The sequence below is a fragment of the Schistocerca nitens genome, chromosome 3 (genome assembly GCF_023898315.1).
Source record: "Schistocerca nitens isolate TAMUIC-IGC-003100 chromosome 3, iqSchNite1.1, whole genome shotgun sequence".
Classification (NCBI taxonomy): Eukaryota; Metazoa; Arthropoda; class Insecta; order Orthoptera; family Acrididae; genus Schistocerca; species Schistocerca nitens.
In genome coordinates, this window is record NC_064616.1 from 873,220,311 (window position 1) to 873,237,532 (window position 17,222).

General features: G+C 40.8%; 1 protein-coding gene across 1 annotated transcript in view; it reads left to right on the forward strand.

Annotated features, from left to right (window-relative positions):
* Positions 1-14,315, forward strand: part of LOC126248912 (tyrosine-protein kinase transmembrane receptor Ror-like) — a 129,655-nt gene extending 115,340 nt beyond the window's left edge. Inside the window, exons 9-12 of the mRNA XM_049950399.1 lie at positions 9,581-9,707; positions 9,819-9,954; positions 12,042-12,174; positions 12,290-14,315. Coding sequence (XP_049806356.1) covers positions 9,581-9,707; positions 9,819-9,954; positions 12,042-12,174; positions 12,290-13,054 — 1,161 coding nt within the window. The 3' untranslated portion in view covers positions 13,055-14,315. The remainder of the gene's footprint in view (positions 1-9,580; positions 9,708-9,818; positions 9,955-12,041; positions 12,175-12,289) is intronic.
* The last annotated feature ends 2,907 nt before the right edge of the window (positions 14,316-17,222 follow it).

The window sequence follows — 17,222 nt, forward strand, 5'->3', positions numbered from 1 at the left end:
CATAGAGATCCAGTGGTTGTAATATGTTTTCAGGTGACCTATGGAGTCCTCAACCTTCCCGATGATGTGACTGAATTTGCCTAAGAGGGGTTCCAGTAGTGATACACACTGAGGTAACAAAAATCATGAGGGCCCCAGGACCTCAGCATTTGGTTACTGGGTATAGGCTTCGCAACCCCGGGTTCCTGATCTGGGGAGTGGTAAGCACCACAAGTCCTCTGTTACCATAAGCTCAGGGTATGCTTTAGTGACCACCATGGGGTGCGGCGGTGGAATGTAATGTGTTTAGGAGAAGGGGCCTTGGCTTCACCACCTGTACTGTGAGGAAGGTACACACCTCTATAAAAAAAACCTTGACCTCAAGGTGTGCTACATGCTGTTGAGGTGAATGGCTTTTGAGCTAAAAGTCTCTAGCAGGCAACCTCTGGGGAACCTGCCATTCCCAGTTGTACAAGGCTTACTCAGGCATGCAGCACTCTGCATGGGTCAACAGTTGTTCCCTAGCATCTTACGGGATCCGTATGGAATGGTCTCATCAAACTACTACTCCTGACTATAATTCTACCATCAGGTAGTACCTACACATACTCATAAAAGAGAGCTCCACTGGTCAGTCCTCCTTAGAAGTAGTCTCAGAATCATAGTAAGAGGGTATTAGTATGCCATAACACTTTCATTGTAATCAAGAGAACAGGGGGAACCTTTGAGAAGGTCTCCTCTTTCTATGTTCACAAGATATTGGAGGGTATTGCTGGGTCCCTAAAAAGTGTCAAACGACTTCGTAATGGAGCACTTCTAGTTGAAAGTGCTAATTCAAACCAAGTATCTAAGCCTCTGGGATGTAAGGCCTTATGTGACTACCCAGTCGAGACTGAGTTGCGTAACACCCTTAACTTTAGTAAGGGCATAGTTACCTGCTCCAATATAATGGTGAAGGGCCCCGTGGAGTTTGTGAAAAATGGAAAAATATGAGCATCACGGAAGTGCAGAACTGTATGAGAAGAGTCAGTCGCACATTCGAAAAACCTGCAAGATTTATCCCAATGTTTAGTGCTCCAAAATTACCTGAACACATCCTTGCAGGCTATATTTTTCTTAATGTTCGCCCATTTGTTCATAACACAATGTGATGCTTCAGATGTTAAAGTTTTGGCCATACCGATATGGGATGTAATGGGAGTGCTAGGTGTGGCAATTGTGGAGGCTCAGCTCATGAATCAGGAAATTTTTGTACACTTCCTCCGGCATGTATAAAGTGCTCCGAGGATCGCCCAGTGTGGAGCAGAAAGTGTGAGGTTTACAATAAGGAAACTGAAATTCAGGAGCTGAAAGTCGAGACACGCATACCCTATGGTGAAGCTAAAAAAGCTTTCAAAGCTATGCAACCTCCAGTTTGTGCTACTTCTTTTGAATCAGCTCTTAAGAAACCAATTGCCAAGTGCCTCCACACAAATCAGACTGCAGATTCAAGTATGAGCACATAAACTTGTTGGTGTGCCTGTGGGGGAGATGCTACACTTGAACCAGAAATCATTTGGAAGCCGTCGGCAATGGGTTTACCACCTAACCCATATACCACTGCCCACCATCAGAAGCCTACTAAGCTGTTCCTTCAACCGAAGCAACCAACTCCCACCATAAGTTAGGAAAAAGTCCTTCAAAAACTAGTTCTAAGTCAAAGAAGGAGGCAGTTAAATTTTCATGTCAGTGAGCTCTCTCCCCCTCAGATGGGGTCAATGCCATTCTGAGAATATCTGCTTTTTGAATGCGCATGAGTTGACACATGTTTCCACAGCTACAGTGGCTGTCAGAAGACCACAAAGATGGATGATTTCAAAGGGCAAACTGGTTGCAGTATAGTCAGCAGGCTATTTTTGAGCAAAAGGATTTTGCACAGAGATGGTGACCCATATCAGTTGTGAGATCCAGTTGGCCACCAGAGTCCATCCCCCAATTTAATAACCACCTCAGACGACAGCTTGTATCTTGGTGGAATGACAACTGTTGCTCAGAAATCAGATCAAGACAAACAGCTCTGTGAACATCAAACACCCTCCAACTATAGGAAACCATCATGCCTTCAAATCTGCAAGAGCACAGGGGAGGCGAGTGACAAAAGAACGAAAAAGGGCTTCCTGAAAGAAATGGACAACTTCCATTAATCGGTCCACTTCCATTGTGCAAGTTTGGGAGTCAACAAGGTGGATTTCAGGCAAGGGCAGTACACGTCCCCTTATAGCCATGTCAGTAAATGGGGTTTTGGTGGATGCTCCAGAAGACATGGCTCAGGTTTTAGCTGAACACTTTTTTTAACTGTCACTGTGTCAGCCAGACAAGCTTCTGCTTTTCAGGTGTTCCGTATGAATGTGGAGATGAGGAAGCTCCATTTCTTCTTGCGTATTGAGGAAGTCTGCAACTTTCAGTTCTCCATGTGAGAACTGGAATCAGCTCTGTCTGCAACCAGAAACACTGCTCCAGAATCTGATAAGGGGACTGATGACCATAGATGTCAAGTCCCATAGTGCTCAGAGCCATTTGAATCTGATGAGATCCATTATGCCCATGCTTCGTCATCTGCGCCCTGAAGTGAAAGGACAGCTCCTGTCTTGTTTCAATCAGATCTGGTTTGATGGACAGTACTCCATGACTTGGAAGGAGACAATATTAATTCCATTCTGGAAACCAGACAAGGACTGTAGCACCCTTAACAGTCACTGGAGTGTAGTCCTTACCAGGTGTACAGGTAAGACTCTTAAATGCATGGTCAACTGCCACCTCGTCTGGTTATTTGAATCCCAAGATCACCTGAGCTGCTCCCAGTGCACTTTCAGGCACTACCATTCCACCCTTGACGACTTACGTCCACTATATGCGGTGATACTGGAGTCCTTCTTACACCAAAACCATTTGGTTTGTGTGTTTTTTGACCTTGAAAAAGCATACAACACTACTTGGAGGTACAGCATCCTTTGCCAACTTCATGTATGGGAACTATGTGGATGTCTGCCACTTCTTATCCAGTCCTTTCTCGAGGAATGATGTTTTCAACATCGTGTCGGCGATGCCTTGTCTGACTGCTATGTTCGAGAGAAGCGTCCCCCAAGGCAGTGTACTCAGTGGTTCATTGTTTGCCATTGCTGTCAGTGACATTCCCTCCACAGTCAGGAGCCCTGTTAAATGTTCTTTGTTTGTGGATGACTTCACAATCTTCTATTCTTTCTCCGATCTTACAGTGACAATGAGGCAGCTGCAGCTGACCATTAGAAGGCTGGAAACCTGGGCCAGAACAACTGATTTCCGGTTCTGCTAGAGAAGACTAAATGTGTTAATTTTAACTGTGCTCATCGAAGTTTTGATCAACAGTGCTCACAGTGGGGGACAAATTTGACGTTTTCAAGAAACTGTGCCCTTTTTGGGTTTATTATTTGATTTCCAATTAACGTCGTTCCCACACCTGAAAGACCTACTATGAACAAAGGGCTTCCAGTCATTGAATATTTGGAAATGTATTAGTGAAAAAACATGGGCAGCTGACAGGTCCCACCTCCTGTATTTTTTTAGGGCATTTATTCAATTATGTTTAGATTATGGCGGCATGGTGTACACATCAGCCCATATTTCCTACCTCAAGATGATAGATGCTGTCCACCATGAGGGCATTCGCATTTCGACTGGAGCCTGTTGGACTAGCCCATTTCAGAGTCTGTGTTTAGAGGCTGATGAACCATCACTCTGAATTTGTTGGTGTATCTGTTTTGCTCAACAGGCACTGAAAATCTCAGTGTCACCTCAGTCATTGGCATTTAGTGTAGTGATCCAACCCAACTTTGAATGGCTGTTGAGGAATTAGCTTCATGCAACCAAGCCATTCGGAATATGTGCTACTGACTGTCTCAAAGATCTAGATCTGTCAGACCTCCAAATACACAACCAGGGATTGAACATGTTACCGCATTGGTGTCTTCGACCTGTACTCCAGCTTACATTTTTACCGCATTGTTTTCTTCCATTTTAAGTATGTACCGCAGTTTTATTGTAGTTTATGCAGGTGAATCCCAGCAAGAGAATGTCCTCAGTTGTTCCGCTGTTTTCCCTGCAAAGTGCATCTTCCAGAACAGTTAATAAATTATGATGTGGAGCTATATAGCATTCTGATGGCACTGGAGAGGATTCACAGACATCACCATACAAGGTTTCTTGTCTGTTCCAATTCGCTTAGTGCACTACAAGCACTTCACCAAATGTACGAGGATTGTTTTTTAAATAAGGGCCTTTTTTTTTAAAAAAAAGGTACAAATACTTTTGTAAAAAAACTTTTATTTTCTGATTCTACACACTTTTACCTATTTTTCTACATAGTTGCCTTGTTTATTTAAGCACTTGTCATACCGTACAACTAAGTTTTTAATTCCCTCTTCAAAGAATTTGGCCGCCTGCTCCAACAGCCAAGAGTTCACGGCCGCTTTCACTTCATCGTCATCATTGAAGCGCTGCCTGCCAAGATGGTGTTTCAGGTACCGGAAAAGGTGAAAATCGCTAGGAGCAAGGTCGGGGCTGTATGGTGCATGGTCCAAAACTTCCCAGCCAAAATAATCAATCAAATCCAGAGTCTTTTGAGAGGTGTGAGGCCTAGCGTTATCGTGCAGGAGCAAAACTCCTTTTGTCAGCATGCCGCGCCTTTTGTTTTGAATTGCTCTGCGGAGCTTCTTTAGAGTTGCACAGTAGGCATCTGAGTTGATTGTCGTTCCTCATGGCATAAAGTCCACTAGCAAAACACCGCGCTGGTCCCAGAACACAGTTGCCATAATCTTGCGCTTTGACAGCGTCTGTTTGGCTTTGACCTTGACGGGTGAGGTTGTGTGTCGCCATTCCATCGATTGTCGCTTGCTTTCGGGAGTGATATGGGATACCCATGTTTCAGCTCCAGTGCAATTTGACTCAACATGTCATCCCCTTCTTCCTCGTAACAAATCAAAAAGTCCACTGAAGTGGCAAATCTCTTCCCTTTGTGGTCCTCTGTGAGGAGTCTGGGTACCCACTGAGAACACAGTTTCTTAAAGTTTAGGTTTTCAGACACAATTTTGTACAAAATCAATCTTGAAACTTGTGGAAATTCCAAAGAAAGAGTGGAAATTGTGAATCTTCTGTCCTCACGAATCTCTGTTTCGACTGCAGCCACCAAATCATCAGTGATCACAGAGGGCCGGCCTGAGCGTTCTTCATCATGGATGATTTGACGGCCATTTTTAAACCCTCTAACCCATTGATGCACTTTACCTTCACTCATTGCATTCAAGCCATAAACTTCTGTTAACTGATGATGAATTTCTGCAGCTGATAGGCTTCTCGCGGTCAAAAAACGTATCACTGACCGTATCTCACACGCGGCGGGCGATTCAATAATCGTAAACATTATAAAGTAGCACAGCGATGCGTACACGTCAGCTACAGAGCTGCAACTTGCATCAGTGTGAACGGGAAGGGTGCCGGCAAGTGGCGCGGTGGCTTGTTGCGGCGTCCGCGCGAACTACGGGACTATACGCGCGAACGGCCCTTGTCGATTCAGCTCATCCATATCTCCTTCGAGCAGTTGTAACACCATGGCAAGGAGGTGATCTTTTGCAGGGTACCTGGTCACATCTGGATACAGGTAAATGTCATGGCTGACAAAGCAGCCAAGGAAGCATGTCGGCATGGTGCTGTCCATCAATGTCCCATTCCTTTGCACACTATCATCTCATTTTCTGACAGACACATTATGCAACAGTGCGAGACGTAATGGTTGCAAGTGACAGGAAACAAACAGCGGTTGCTCAAATTGACCACACAGGCATGGCTGACATCATGTCAGCCTCACAATTGGAAGGAGGTTCTGCTTACCAGGCTGCACATCAGACATAGCCCTTTAACAACATGGCTTCCTTCTCCAGCAGGAGGATCCACCACACTGTTAAGTTTGTGGTGTACCACTTTCAGTTCAGCGTATTTTGGCAACATGTGTCCTGTATGCTGATATTAGGGCAGTCCTCAGTCTTTACGGAGATCTGCCCACCATCCTCCCCGCTATTGATTCCAGTTTACCAAGAATGGTGAAATTTTGTGAACTGTCGGGCCTAATCCCTAAATTGGTGGAGAAGGGAGGCATTCTTTAATACATTATAAACTGTGCCACTTGTGGGGACAGTCTTCCTCCTTACTCATGAGATTGTCATGCTGAGTTTTCATTAGGGCACTGATGACCATGATGTTGAGTGCCACTCACCTCAAATCATAATCATCATCATCGAAAGTCATGAGATACCTCTTAATATCAGTTCGGTGGTATTTACAAAAGTGCTGTTACAGCAGGATTTTGTGCATTAACTGACCTCTTGATTATGTCCCATAAATGTTCCACGGGATTGATGTCAGGTGGTGTCGGTGGCCAGATCATTCAGTCGAATTGTCCAAAATGTTCTTCAAACCAATCGCAAACAACTGTAGCCCAGTTATGTGGCACAATGTCATCCACAAAAATTCCATCATTTTCTGGGAACATGAAATCCATGAATGACTGCAAATGGTCTCCAAATAGTCAAATATAACCAGAGGACCCACTCCATTCCATGTAAACACAGCCCACACCATTATGGAACCACCGCCAGCTTGCACAGGGCCTTGTTCACAACTTGGGTCCATGGCATCGTAGGGTCTGCCCCACACTCGAACCCTACCATCACTTTTTACCAACTAAAATTGGGCTCATCTGACCATGCTGCCATGCTCTCAGTTGTTAAGTGAAGGTGTCAGCTACTGTGTTGTCCTTGATGAGAGGTAGTATCTACAATTTGGTATTCTCGGCAGACTCTTGACACTGTGGGTGTCAGAATATTGAATTCCCTAACAATTTCCAAAATGGAATGTGCTGTTAATCTAGCTCTAACTACCACTACATGTTCAGAGTCTGTTGATTCTTCTCATTCGGTCATAAGCACTTCAGAAACCTATTCTCATGAATCACCTGTGTGCAAATGGCAGCTCTGTCCATGCTCTGTCCATGCACTGTCCTTTTGTTCCTTGTGTACATGATACTACCATCATCTGTATAAGTGCATATTGCTATCCCATTACTTTCCACCTCAGTGTAAAGCGTTTAGTTACAAAATAGGTGGATGTTCCAGTGTTAAGTCCAGTGGGATCATGGGCAATCCAGCCTTACATAGCCTTAGTAGGCCATTATGACTTGGATACAGGAGCATTCTGGCATAAACTCTTATTAAAAAGGTGGGATGGAACCCTTGAGGAGGGCTAGGGTTTTCTTCTAAATCCTGCAAAATGTGTTTTAGTGTAATTGGTGGTGTGTAAAATCCTGAAGTAGTTCATACACTACACATTAATGTGACCACTGTCTATGTTCAATGTCAACTTGCATTAACCACTCACAGGTGGCAGATGGTTGCATTAGCAGGGGAGGGTATATAAAAGCGTGCTGGGGTCACAGAAAAGAGTGCAGGTGTTGTCATAATGTGGAAATGGAGCCGTTTATCAGATGTCGAAAAGGAAAATATGATTGGTGTGTGGGCCAAGGGTGCAAGCATTTCTGAAATGGCCGGGTTTGTTAACTTTTCACATGTTGTCATGGCTAAAGTATACCATGCATGGCAAAATGGCAGTATTGAAAACCAGTGCCAAGGCAACTGAGATGCACCATGGACCATGGTGACAGGGATGAACAATGGTAGCAGAGATAAGTACAGGCGAATAGATGTGAACGGTTGAGCAACAGACTGCCCACGTGAACCAAAGGGCCACCAACAGTGTCTCCTCAATGACTATTCAGAGAATGTTGCTGCATATGGGTCTCCACAGCAGGCACCTGGTTCATGCACCCCTACTGACTGCCGTTCATCAGTGACGAAGGCTGGAATTTGCTTGCCAGTACCTCAACTGGATATCCACTGGCTGGATATAGGTGGCCTTTTCAGCTGAATCATGTTTTATGCTCCATCAGCATAAACATCTGAAAGCAAAAACCCTTTAAAAATCATTGAAAGGATCCCGGCTGGAGGAGGGAGTGTTATGATGTGGGGAATGTTTTTGTGGCGTTCCCTGGATAACCTCGTTATTCTGGAAGGCACACTGGATCAATACTAGTTCACATCTATCCTTGGGGATCAAGTTCAATGACCACCCATATGTGCAGTTTATTTTTTCTTGGCATGATGGTATCTAACAGTGGGACAATGCTATGTGTTACACAGCTTGCACTGTATGTGTGTGGTTCGAAACAAACTGTGATGAATTTTCTGTACTCCGCTGGCCATCAGACTCCCCAGATTTAAACCCAGTTGAGAATCTGTGGCAACACCTTGTTTGGGATGTTCGCGCCATGGATGCTTGACTGAAAAACCTAGCTCAGCTGCCCATGACACAGGAGCCAGCATGGCTCCACATCCCTTTTGGTACCTTCCAGGACCTCAATGACTGTCTTCCTGCATGTCTCTCAGTAGTCTGTACTGCAGATGTTTTAACAATTTTGAGCGGGACATGGCTTTGTAGAACTGCGTGTAAAATATGGCAACAACACATCACTAAACCATTTCTTTACTGCGTTTGTATTACGAAGTTGGTTGATGATGCAATGCTTTTCATTGTCACTAACAAAGGAAAGCAGCTGAATTCTGTACTGCCTGGGATCTGATGAATTCGGGTACCTCATACATTTGTGATGTCGAATCATAAAGTTTAGTGCTGGCTTCCGATATTGTCTAAAATTTCTTCACTTAAGTATGCATTTGTCACATCTTGTGAAGTAGAAAGGTTATTTTCTATCCACAAAAATGTTCTATCAGATAAACACATGAGCCTAAGTAAAAAAAAAAAAAAATTGGAGAAATTGGTTATTGTGCATTGTTTTAGAAGAAAATAAAAATATAGAACTGAATTTTCGTATCACATATATACATTCTTTTGCTGCCTCATTATGCATGTTTAGTGATGTACTACATGAATGCGTGCATGTTTTTTGATTTGATAGTGCATGAAAATCCGGTCTCTACTTATGACTTAAGACTTTGTTCAGAAAGACAGTTACATTTTTACATAACATTGTTACATACGGATGTTTAAAAAATATATAATTATGTTGGAACAGAGTATTAACTCTGAAACTGCTGGTATTAAATATAGAGAACACTTTCCTGAGTAGCATAACACATCCCATATACAGTTTGTACTTGATTTTATATATGTGTGTGTGTATTTTCATCTTGTTCGCTGTATGTTAACCATGAACTTAAAACAAAAATACTATGAAATAGTTACTGAAAAAATAAGTTTTGAGTAAGGCATTTTATTCTTGTGGTAATGATTGTGAATTGAATTGCTGTAACTCGCATAAGCATTTCATTTTGAGAGCACATGGGAACCATATTGGAAACATGTAACCAAAATTTTACTTTAATGTTGTCATATCTGTATTGATGAACTGAACTTGCATTTCTAAAACTGAGTATATGTAATTATTTTTATGAGAAAATTCTTTTAACTTATCTTGTTTGTGGTAGTTTTCTTATCAGCGGTGTTATTTGAACTTTTACAGGGTGATCTCCATGAATTCCTAATTTGCCACTCACCTCGCTCTGATGTGTCAGCATTTAATGATGAAGGGAATAATCATGTTCTGGACCAGAATGACTTTTTGCATATTGCAATGCAAATAGGCGCAGGTTAGCAGTCATAATGAAATAGTAATGTTCTAGTTCAAATGACATTATTTGAATCATGCTATGTTCATAAATTTTGTACTGTTTTATTCAATTTGTTTTCATTTTTATTAGGGATGGAGTACTTATCGAGCCACCACTATGTTCACAGAGACTTAGCTGCTAGAAATTGTCTGGTTGGAGATAACCTTACTGTTAAAATTTCCGATTTTGGTCTATCAAGGGATGTTTACTCTTCGGACTACTACAGGTATGCAGACTTACTAATTCAGCACGTTACTATAGTGCGCGTCATTTACGATGGCGGCCGAGTTTAGGTTCGTTCTGCGCATCTGACATCACAAAACACAGTCAGCCAATGCACAGACGACGACGTTGCCAGAGCTCGCCTGCAGTGCAGAGCATGGACGAGTGTCTTCAGTTTTAGAAACGTTCAGTCATAAATAAAGTAATGGAGCAAAAGCAATTTCTTGATAGCAGACTTTCTTTTATAGAAAGTTTGGAAAAAGCATTCTTTATACCAATTGGTTCATATTCTATTAATTAATTAAACCAAACGAGCAATAAGCCTCCTAATTCAGGCGATAGCAAGGAAAGGTGTTTGTATCATTCTCACGAACCGCTTTTTCACAATAAAGAACAGCGGTAATTGTTTATTTCCTATTGTTCTTCGACGAAATGTAATTCATAGTCATACCAGTGTGTATACAGAGTTTGTCGGTATTGTACGTCGTATTTTACAATCCTCCAGATATTAGTTTGAATGACGAGCTGCATTAGCGTAATGGTTAAGGTGTTTGACTGCTAAGTGAAAGGTTCCGAGTTCAAACCTTGTTCGATGCTTAATATTTTCTTGTTTTTAAAACAATATCGAAGTGTCTTACTTCATGAATTTTATTCGCTTGAATGTAATTCTTTGAAATTTCTAGTGCTTTGTCTCTTCATTATAATCATAATAATTTTTCGGTTATTCTAATTTCGTCCTCCAATATTTCTTTTCACAGCAATTAAAAACAATGACAAAGCACACATAAAATATTAATGTTATCTGTTTGTATATCTTCTCTTCCGCAGTCGCTGTTTTACTATTCATATTGAGATATATTCTTTTGCGACAGTATAGAGCAGAATTTCAGCACGTACGTTGCCGAGCTACTTGATTGTCTGACGTAATTCTTTGCTTCGCTGCTTTGGCAACATCATCATATTCAATGTTTTTGTTGACTGATCTATGTTTTGCTGTCCGTTGTGACAAACACAAATTGTTTGCGCACTGCGCCTCACTGACAATATATTTTAGTTTCTACGTTTTATTACATCCACAATTCAGTTTTGTGTACTTCGTCAACTTTGTTTTGATCAGAACTTTTTAGAAAAAAGCGAAATGACTCTGGTATAAATAACACTTTTATTACAGTCGCAAAAGACAGAATATTTCTCAATATTACATACGACACCTATCTGGTACTTAAATTAAATGAGATATTGTTATACAGTAAATTTTGAAATTTAGGTATCTTGTCCACATTTCATTCTCAACATTGTGACAACTAAAATCGACCATAGAGAAAGTAAACGCTATGGACTTTTACCTTTGCGAACTCTTGAAAATTTCGTGCAATGGTTTACTATATTTAATGCAGCACAATAACTGCATTGAACATCGAAACAAAATTAAGTCATTTATGGGGGGAAGGTATCAGTCAAGAAGACGTGTAAAAATGAAATTTTTGGGCCAAATAGTTTTTGTGAAATCGAATGATAAGTGTGTCAAAGCAGTCGGAACACCATGTGTCAGCACAGGCGAGCAGTGCAGTGATGACAAAATCGCGCGGAATGCGGGGAGCACGTCTCTGTTAGGTTAATGCGGCCGTGGTGGCTTTAGTTCATAAACTGTGCGCTCCCCCCCTAAACGTAAGTTTGCGAACTATACTATACTATGGCGCTGCTTCTCTTGGCACGTGTGTCGTTTGCAACTAGTAACGCAGCAATCTCCCGCATCTGGGTGGGCATGCGCGAGCCGCCAAGATAAAAGAATTGAATTATAGTGCTGTATATAGTGTTGAGAAAGCAGCAATATAAAACAATGGATCTTTCACATAGTTTGTTAATGACAGTATTTATTCTGAGGATAATATTGTTTCTATTCATCCGTCAAATCGCCATTTTTAACAAGAGCAGGGATCTATCTCTATTGCCTTTCATGCAGTCAGGAAATTGAAGCTGTTGTGGCAAGGTGAAAGTATTGTAATACTTTACTGCAAAAATGAATTCTGTTGCTATGCTTGTTTCATTTCTTTTTTAAATTGTAGAATGAAATTATTATGTGTGTTCTAGAGTTCAGTCAAAATCTCTGCTACCTGTTAGATGGATGCCATCAGAATCTATTCTCTATGGGAAATTCACAACTGAAAGTGATGTATGGAGCTATGGTGTGGTTCTTTGGGAGATTTATAGTTATGGTCTACAGGTGATTGACTTCATTAACCTATTTCTGAATATTTCCAATTGATGTTTAAAAAATCCAAAAATTATGCATAGGTAAGCCAAATTAATGTATTAACAGGATTTTACTCTTGTTGCAGCCATATTATGGTTACAGTAACCAAGAAGTAATAGACATGATTCGTTCTCGTCAGCTTCTTCCATGCCCCGAAGACTGTCCGTCAAGTATATATTCACTTATGATTGAATGCTGGCATGAAATACCAAACCGCCGGCCATCCTTTCCCGAAATAAATGCAAGACTGCTTTCTCTGTGTAAAACCTCTCCAGGAAGTTGCAGCAGATTAATGAATCATTGTCTTTCAGGAAAAACGCCAGAACATGAACATTCAGTAAGCTGTGCAAGTTCACCAAGTAAAAACATTGTAGATTTTGAAAACTATCCTTTTCATGCTGATAGTGCAGGATTGAATTCTGAACACTACAAAAAGGCATGTAATTCATCGTCATGCTCATCGCCAAATTTTGAACATCGTCAAATACAAGGTATGCCTCGGTATTCTAGTGAATCGAGTGGTCAATTTCATTATATTTCAGCTCCAAAGACAACAGCACAAATTAATAGCAACCAGCATTTGTTACCCGTATATCATGAAATGCAAGTGGATGAAGCACCACAGCAGAAGTGTCAGAACATTGTTCAGCATCTTGCACATAATGCAAACTTCCACATAGGTGTTGTGCAGCCCATGTGTTCATCAACAAAGCCATTGTCTCAGGAAACTGGGAACATAAGACACCAGAGTAAATATTCAAATAGTGCTCCAGCACAGATTATAGTGAGACTACCATCACCACACACAAAACAGGGCAACAGACATGATTCAAAAATATCAGATATTTGATTATTTCTTGCCGGCAGTGTACTGCTTGTTATAATATGAAAATGCACTTAAGCCAAAATGCAGTTACTAGTCAGGTGTTTGGAAATTACAAGTGTTACTGACTGCCTTTTATAGCAGACCTTTTGATAAAATTCTCTCTTGGAAGCAGCTCAGCAACAAAAAAGGATTGTTACAGTTTACGAGAGAGAAGTTCCACAATAAATAAATAAGCAAATATAAGAAAAATTCAGGACACCATTGTAACAAATCTTGTAAGAAAAAAAGACTGGTGATCTCCATTCGCAGATTTCCTGCTAACTGGAGCTCATACTTTATTGTGACAGATAAGTTTTAATTTTGCCACAGATTTGAAAAAAAGTTTCAATTTCATATCCCTTGTAAGATATTTCATATTTTATTTTTGTATGTAAATAATAAACATTTGACTTAAATGTATAAAATAAATTAACTGCTCTAAGATCTGGATGAAGTGTATGGAGAACTTGTGAAGAGTGACTGCAGTATTTATTAAAAGCATTTATATGTTTTATTTTGACAACATTGTACATTGTGTTGTATTTTAGAAGTGTACTTACTTTCCATACTAGTAAGAAACAATCATATCGGCAGCTTTTTTAAAATTTATTATTTTGTATATTTGTGTATATGAATATAGGGTAATGCTTCCCAGAATTTATATCCATATCAACTTCATGTTGCCTTTTATTTGATGACTAATTTTGTAGTTCTGTGATCATCTGTAACAGAGAGACACTTTGTTGTAAGTTTTAACTTTTATGTTTTATTTATTTTAATTAATTAGATATTTCTTAATATCATTTGTCAGTTTAGTAGGTGCTGTGTGTGATGTAATATGCAATTTCCAGTCTGCTTGTGGACAACTTGACTGAATATGTTTAAAGTAAATTTATTTCATAATTGTCAATATCAATGAAATATGCATTGTATGTGATTTGTAATACAGATCTCTTTTTGATTCATTACTTCTGTGTTGAACATTATAGAAATGCTGAAATACTCGGTTGCCTGGCTGGGACCACTGATGCACTGCTCTATATTTATTTTGTTGCATCTCATGTTAGGAAATCATGAACAACTGTACACGCTGTGATGCACGCATTTTGTAGTGTATTGACTGTGAATATTCATGCCTCACAGTAGGCAAGAAAAAATCAGTTTTATGCGTATTTATTCCCAGGGTCTGTGTTATAATAAATTGCACAAATTAAACATTTTTTATAGAGTTGTTACGGCAGTGATATTACTGGTTTTTCTTCTGCGGAACTAGCAAATAAAAATCATATGTATCCTGCATGTACTCCTCCTCCATTTACAGTGTGGTTATTATTAAACTTTTGCTACTTGAGTCAATGGAAACCAAAAACTATTTACCATATGGGTACTCAACTTTTTTAGGAGTGATGTTCAGACTGTGCGCTGTTCAGACTGTGTGCTGCAGGATTTGTGTTGTTAGTATTGTTAGTGTCATTACTTGCCATTAAGTGCCAGTACTGATAAGGCGACAAAGGAGTGGAACACAAGTATCAGTGTGCATTACAGTTGCAAACAGTCAACATGTGTCTGGACAAGATGAGCAGGGCTCTACTCACAAAGCTGTTTCATCAAAATAACAGCAATAGTGCTGCTGCTCTTCGCAAGTATCAATACATTAAAGGAATACAGAGAAGTCCTTTTTGCACACTGGGGTTGAAGAACATTGTTTGGAAGTTGAAATTGTGTCAGAGGCCAACAACCAGTTGTGCCACAAGTTGTTGAAGTTTCTGTTGCTGAGAATGATGGGTGCAGCATATGATCTTCAGGTAGTGCATGAGTTGTGTCATGACAGCTGAACATTCCGTGATCCACCATTGTTTGAGCCAGCAGTAGAGCAATCTCTAGTGCACTTGCAGGCTTTTGTGGATGCAAATGGTTGCCACTTTGAGCAACGTATAATCTGAGCCATAAACATGGAATGCAACTAACAAATGTTACCCTCTTGTGTGGAAATTAAGTGTGTTTCTTTCAGCAGTTTATTAGTTACTATTTCTTCCACATGACCTTAAAAATATTTCCACAAAGTTTCACTCATTTTTCATGGGGCCTCTCTCAAGTAACAAAAGTTTATTTATAACCACCCTCTGTTTTTAAAAAAATGTTTGGGACGTGTGTGTGTGTGTGTGTGTGTGTGTGTGTGTGTGTGTGTGTAATGAAGTACCTGTAATACATGACTATTTTGTCCCTAATGAATGTATGAAACACCATGACAGACAAGCTATGGGGAGGCAAAATAGACTGCAAGCAGTTTTCGTTTTATTGTATACTGTTGTTCACTTATACAATACCATAACATGCTGCAGTAGATACAGGGGCAATGGATAACAATCTCCCTCTTTCACCTAGTCTGCATGCTCCTTCAGTCACATCCCCACCCTCATCCTCAGTTTGCAGAAATCTGTAGTCCTTGGGCCTGCACCCACGGGTGTCTATTGTCATAAGGTCTTGAACCTACTAAGCAGACAAACCTGGTGTATTATATGTGTTATAGCACTGTACGTAGACGAATAGACAAAATCTAAAGTATACGATACTATATAGAAGGGTAGTGAAAGAACAAAGCCAGACTATTGGAAATAAGTTGTATGCATGGTGAAACTCCACAAAACTTGAGTGTGAGGAAGGCCTACTAATGAAAAAACTGAAAAAGTTGGAAGCCTTCATTCAAATAGTATTTTGTATTCAATGTTAACCCACCTTTGCTATCAAACAATACTGTAGTGTAATTACAAATGTGGATCCAGTACCCCTAGGGACTCAGCATTTGGTTGCTGAGTGCGGGCTTGGTGACCCTGGCTTCCTGGGCTGGGGCCTGGTAAGTGCTGTCAGTCTTCTGTCAACATAAGCTCCAGGCATGCTTCAGTGACCACCATTGCAGTGCAGTGGTGGAATGTTTTGCCTGGACCACATGGAAGGTACACACCTTATATATATCAGCATCAAGATATGCTACATGCTGATTAGGTGAATAGCTGAAGAGCTAAAACAGTCTCCAGTGGGCAGGCAATCTTTGGGGCACCTGCCCCCCCCCCTTCCCCCACTTGTATAAGGCCTGCTCAGGCATGTAGGGCTCTGCCTGGGTTGACAGTTGTTTCTGTAGCGTCTCATGGGATCCCTATGGAAGAGTGTAATCAAACTACTACTACTACTCATGAGACAGGTATACTGTCAGGTAGTACCTACACACACTCACCAAAGAGATCTCAGTTGTTCAGTCCTCCCGAAAATAAGTCTAAGAATTATATTAACAGGGCATTAGTGTGTCATAACACTAAACCTTTGAGAAGGTTCACAAGGCATTGGAACATACTGCTGGGTCCCTAAAAAGTGTCAAATGACTTCATAATGGAACACCTTCTGTTGAAAGTGCTAATTCAAACCAAGTATCTAAGCTTCTGGGATGTAAGGCCTTATGTGACTACCCAGTTGAGGCTGAGTTGCATAACACCCTTAACTTTAGTAAGGGTGCGGTTACCTGTTCCAATACAATAGATATACTGTGCAGAGTTGTGTGAAGAATGAAAAAATATGGGCAGCATGGAAGTGCAGAACTATATGAGGAGAGTCAGTGGCAAAATGGAAAAAATTTGAACATTTATTTGAACATTTAGTATGCCAGAATTAGCTCAACATATCATTGCACACTATATCCATCGTAACGTTCACCCATTTGTTCCTAACCCAATGCGATGCTTCAAGTGTCAAAGATTTGGCCATACCACTATGGGATATAATGGGAGGGCTATGTGTGGCAATTATGGAAGCTCAGCTCATGATCAGAAAATTCTTGCACACTTCCTTCAAAATGTATAAAGTGCTCCAGTGATCGCCCAGTGTGGAGCAGAAAGTGTGAGGTTTACAACAAGGAAAGGAAAATTCAGGAGTTGAAAGTCAAGAGACACATACCGTATGGTGAAGTTAAAAAAGCTTTCAAAGCTAGGCAACCTCCAGTTTTTGCTACTTCTTTTGCATCGGCCCTGAAGACACCAATCGCCAAGTGTGATGACTCCACACAAACTCTGACCACAGATTCAAGTATGAGCACATGCACTTCTTGGTGTACCTGTAGGGGAAATGCTACAGAAATCATTCGGAAGCCGTTGTCGATGGGTTT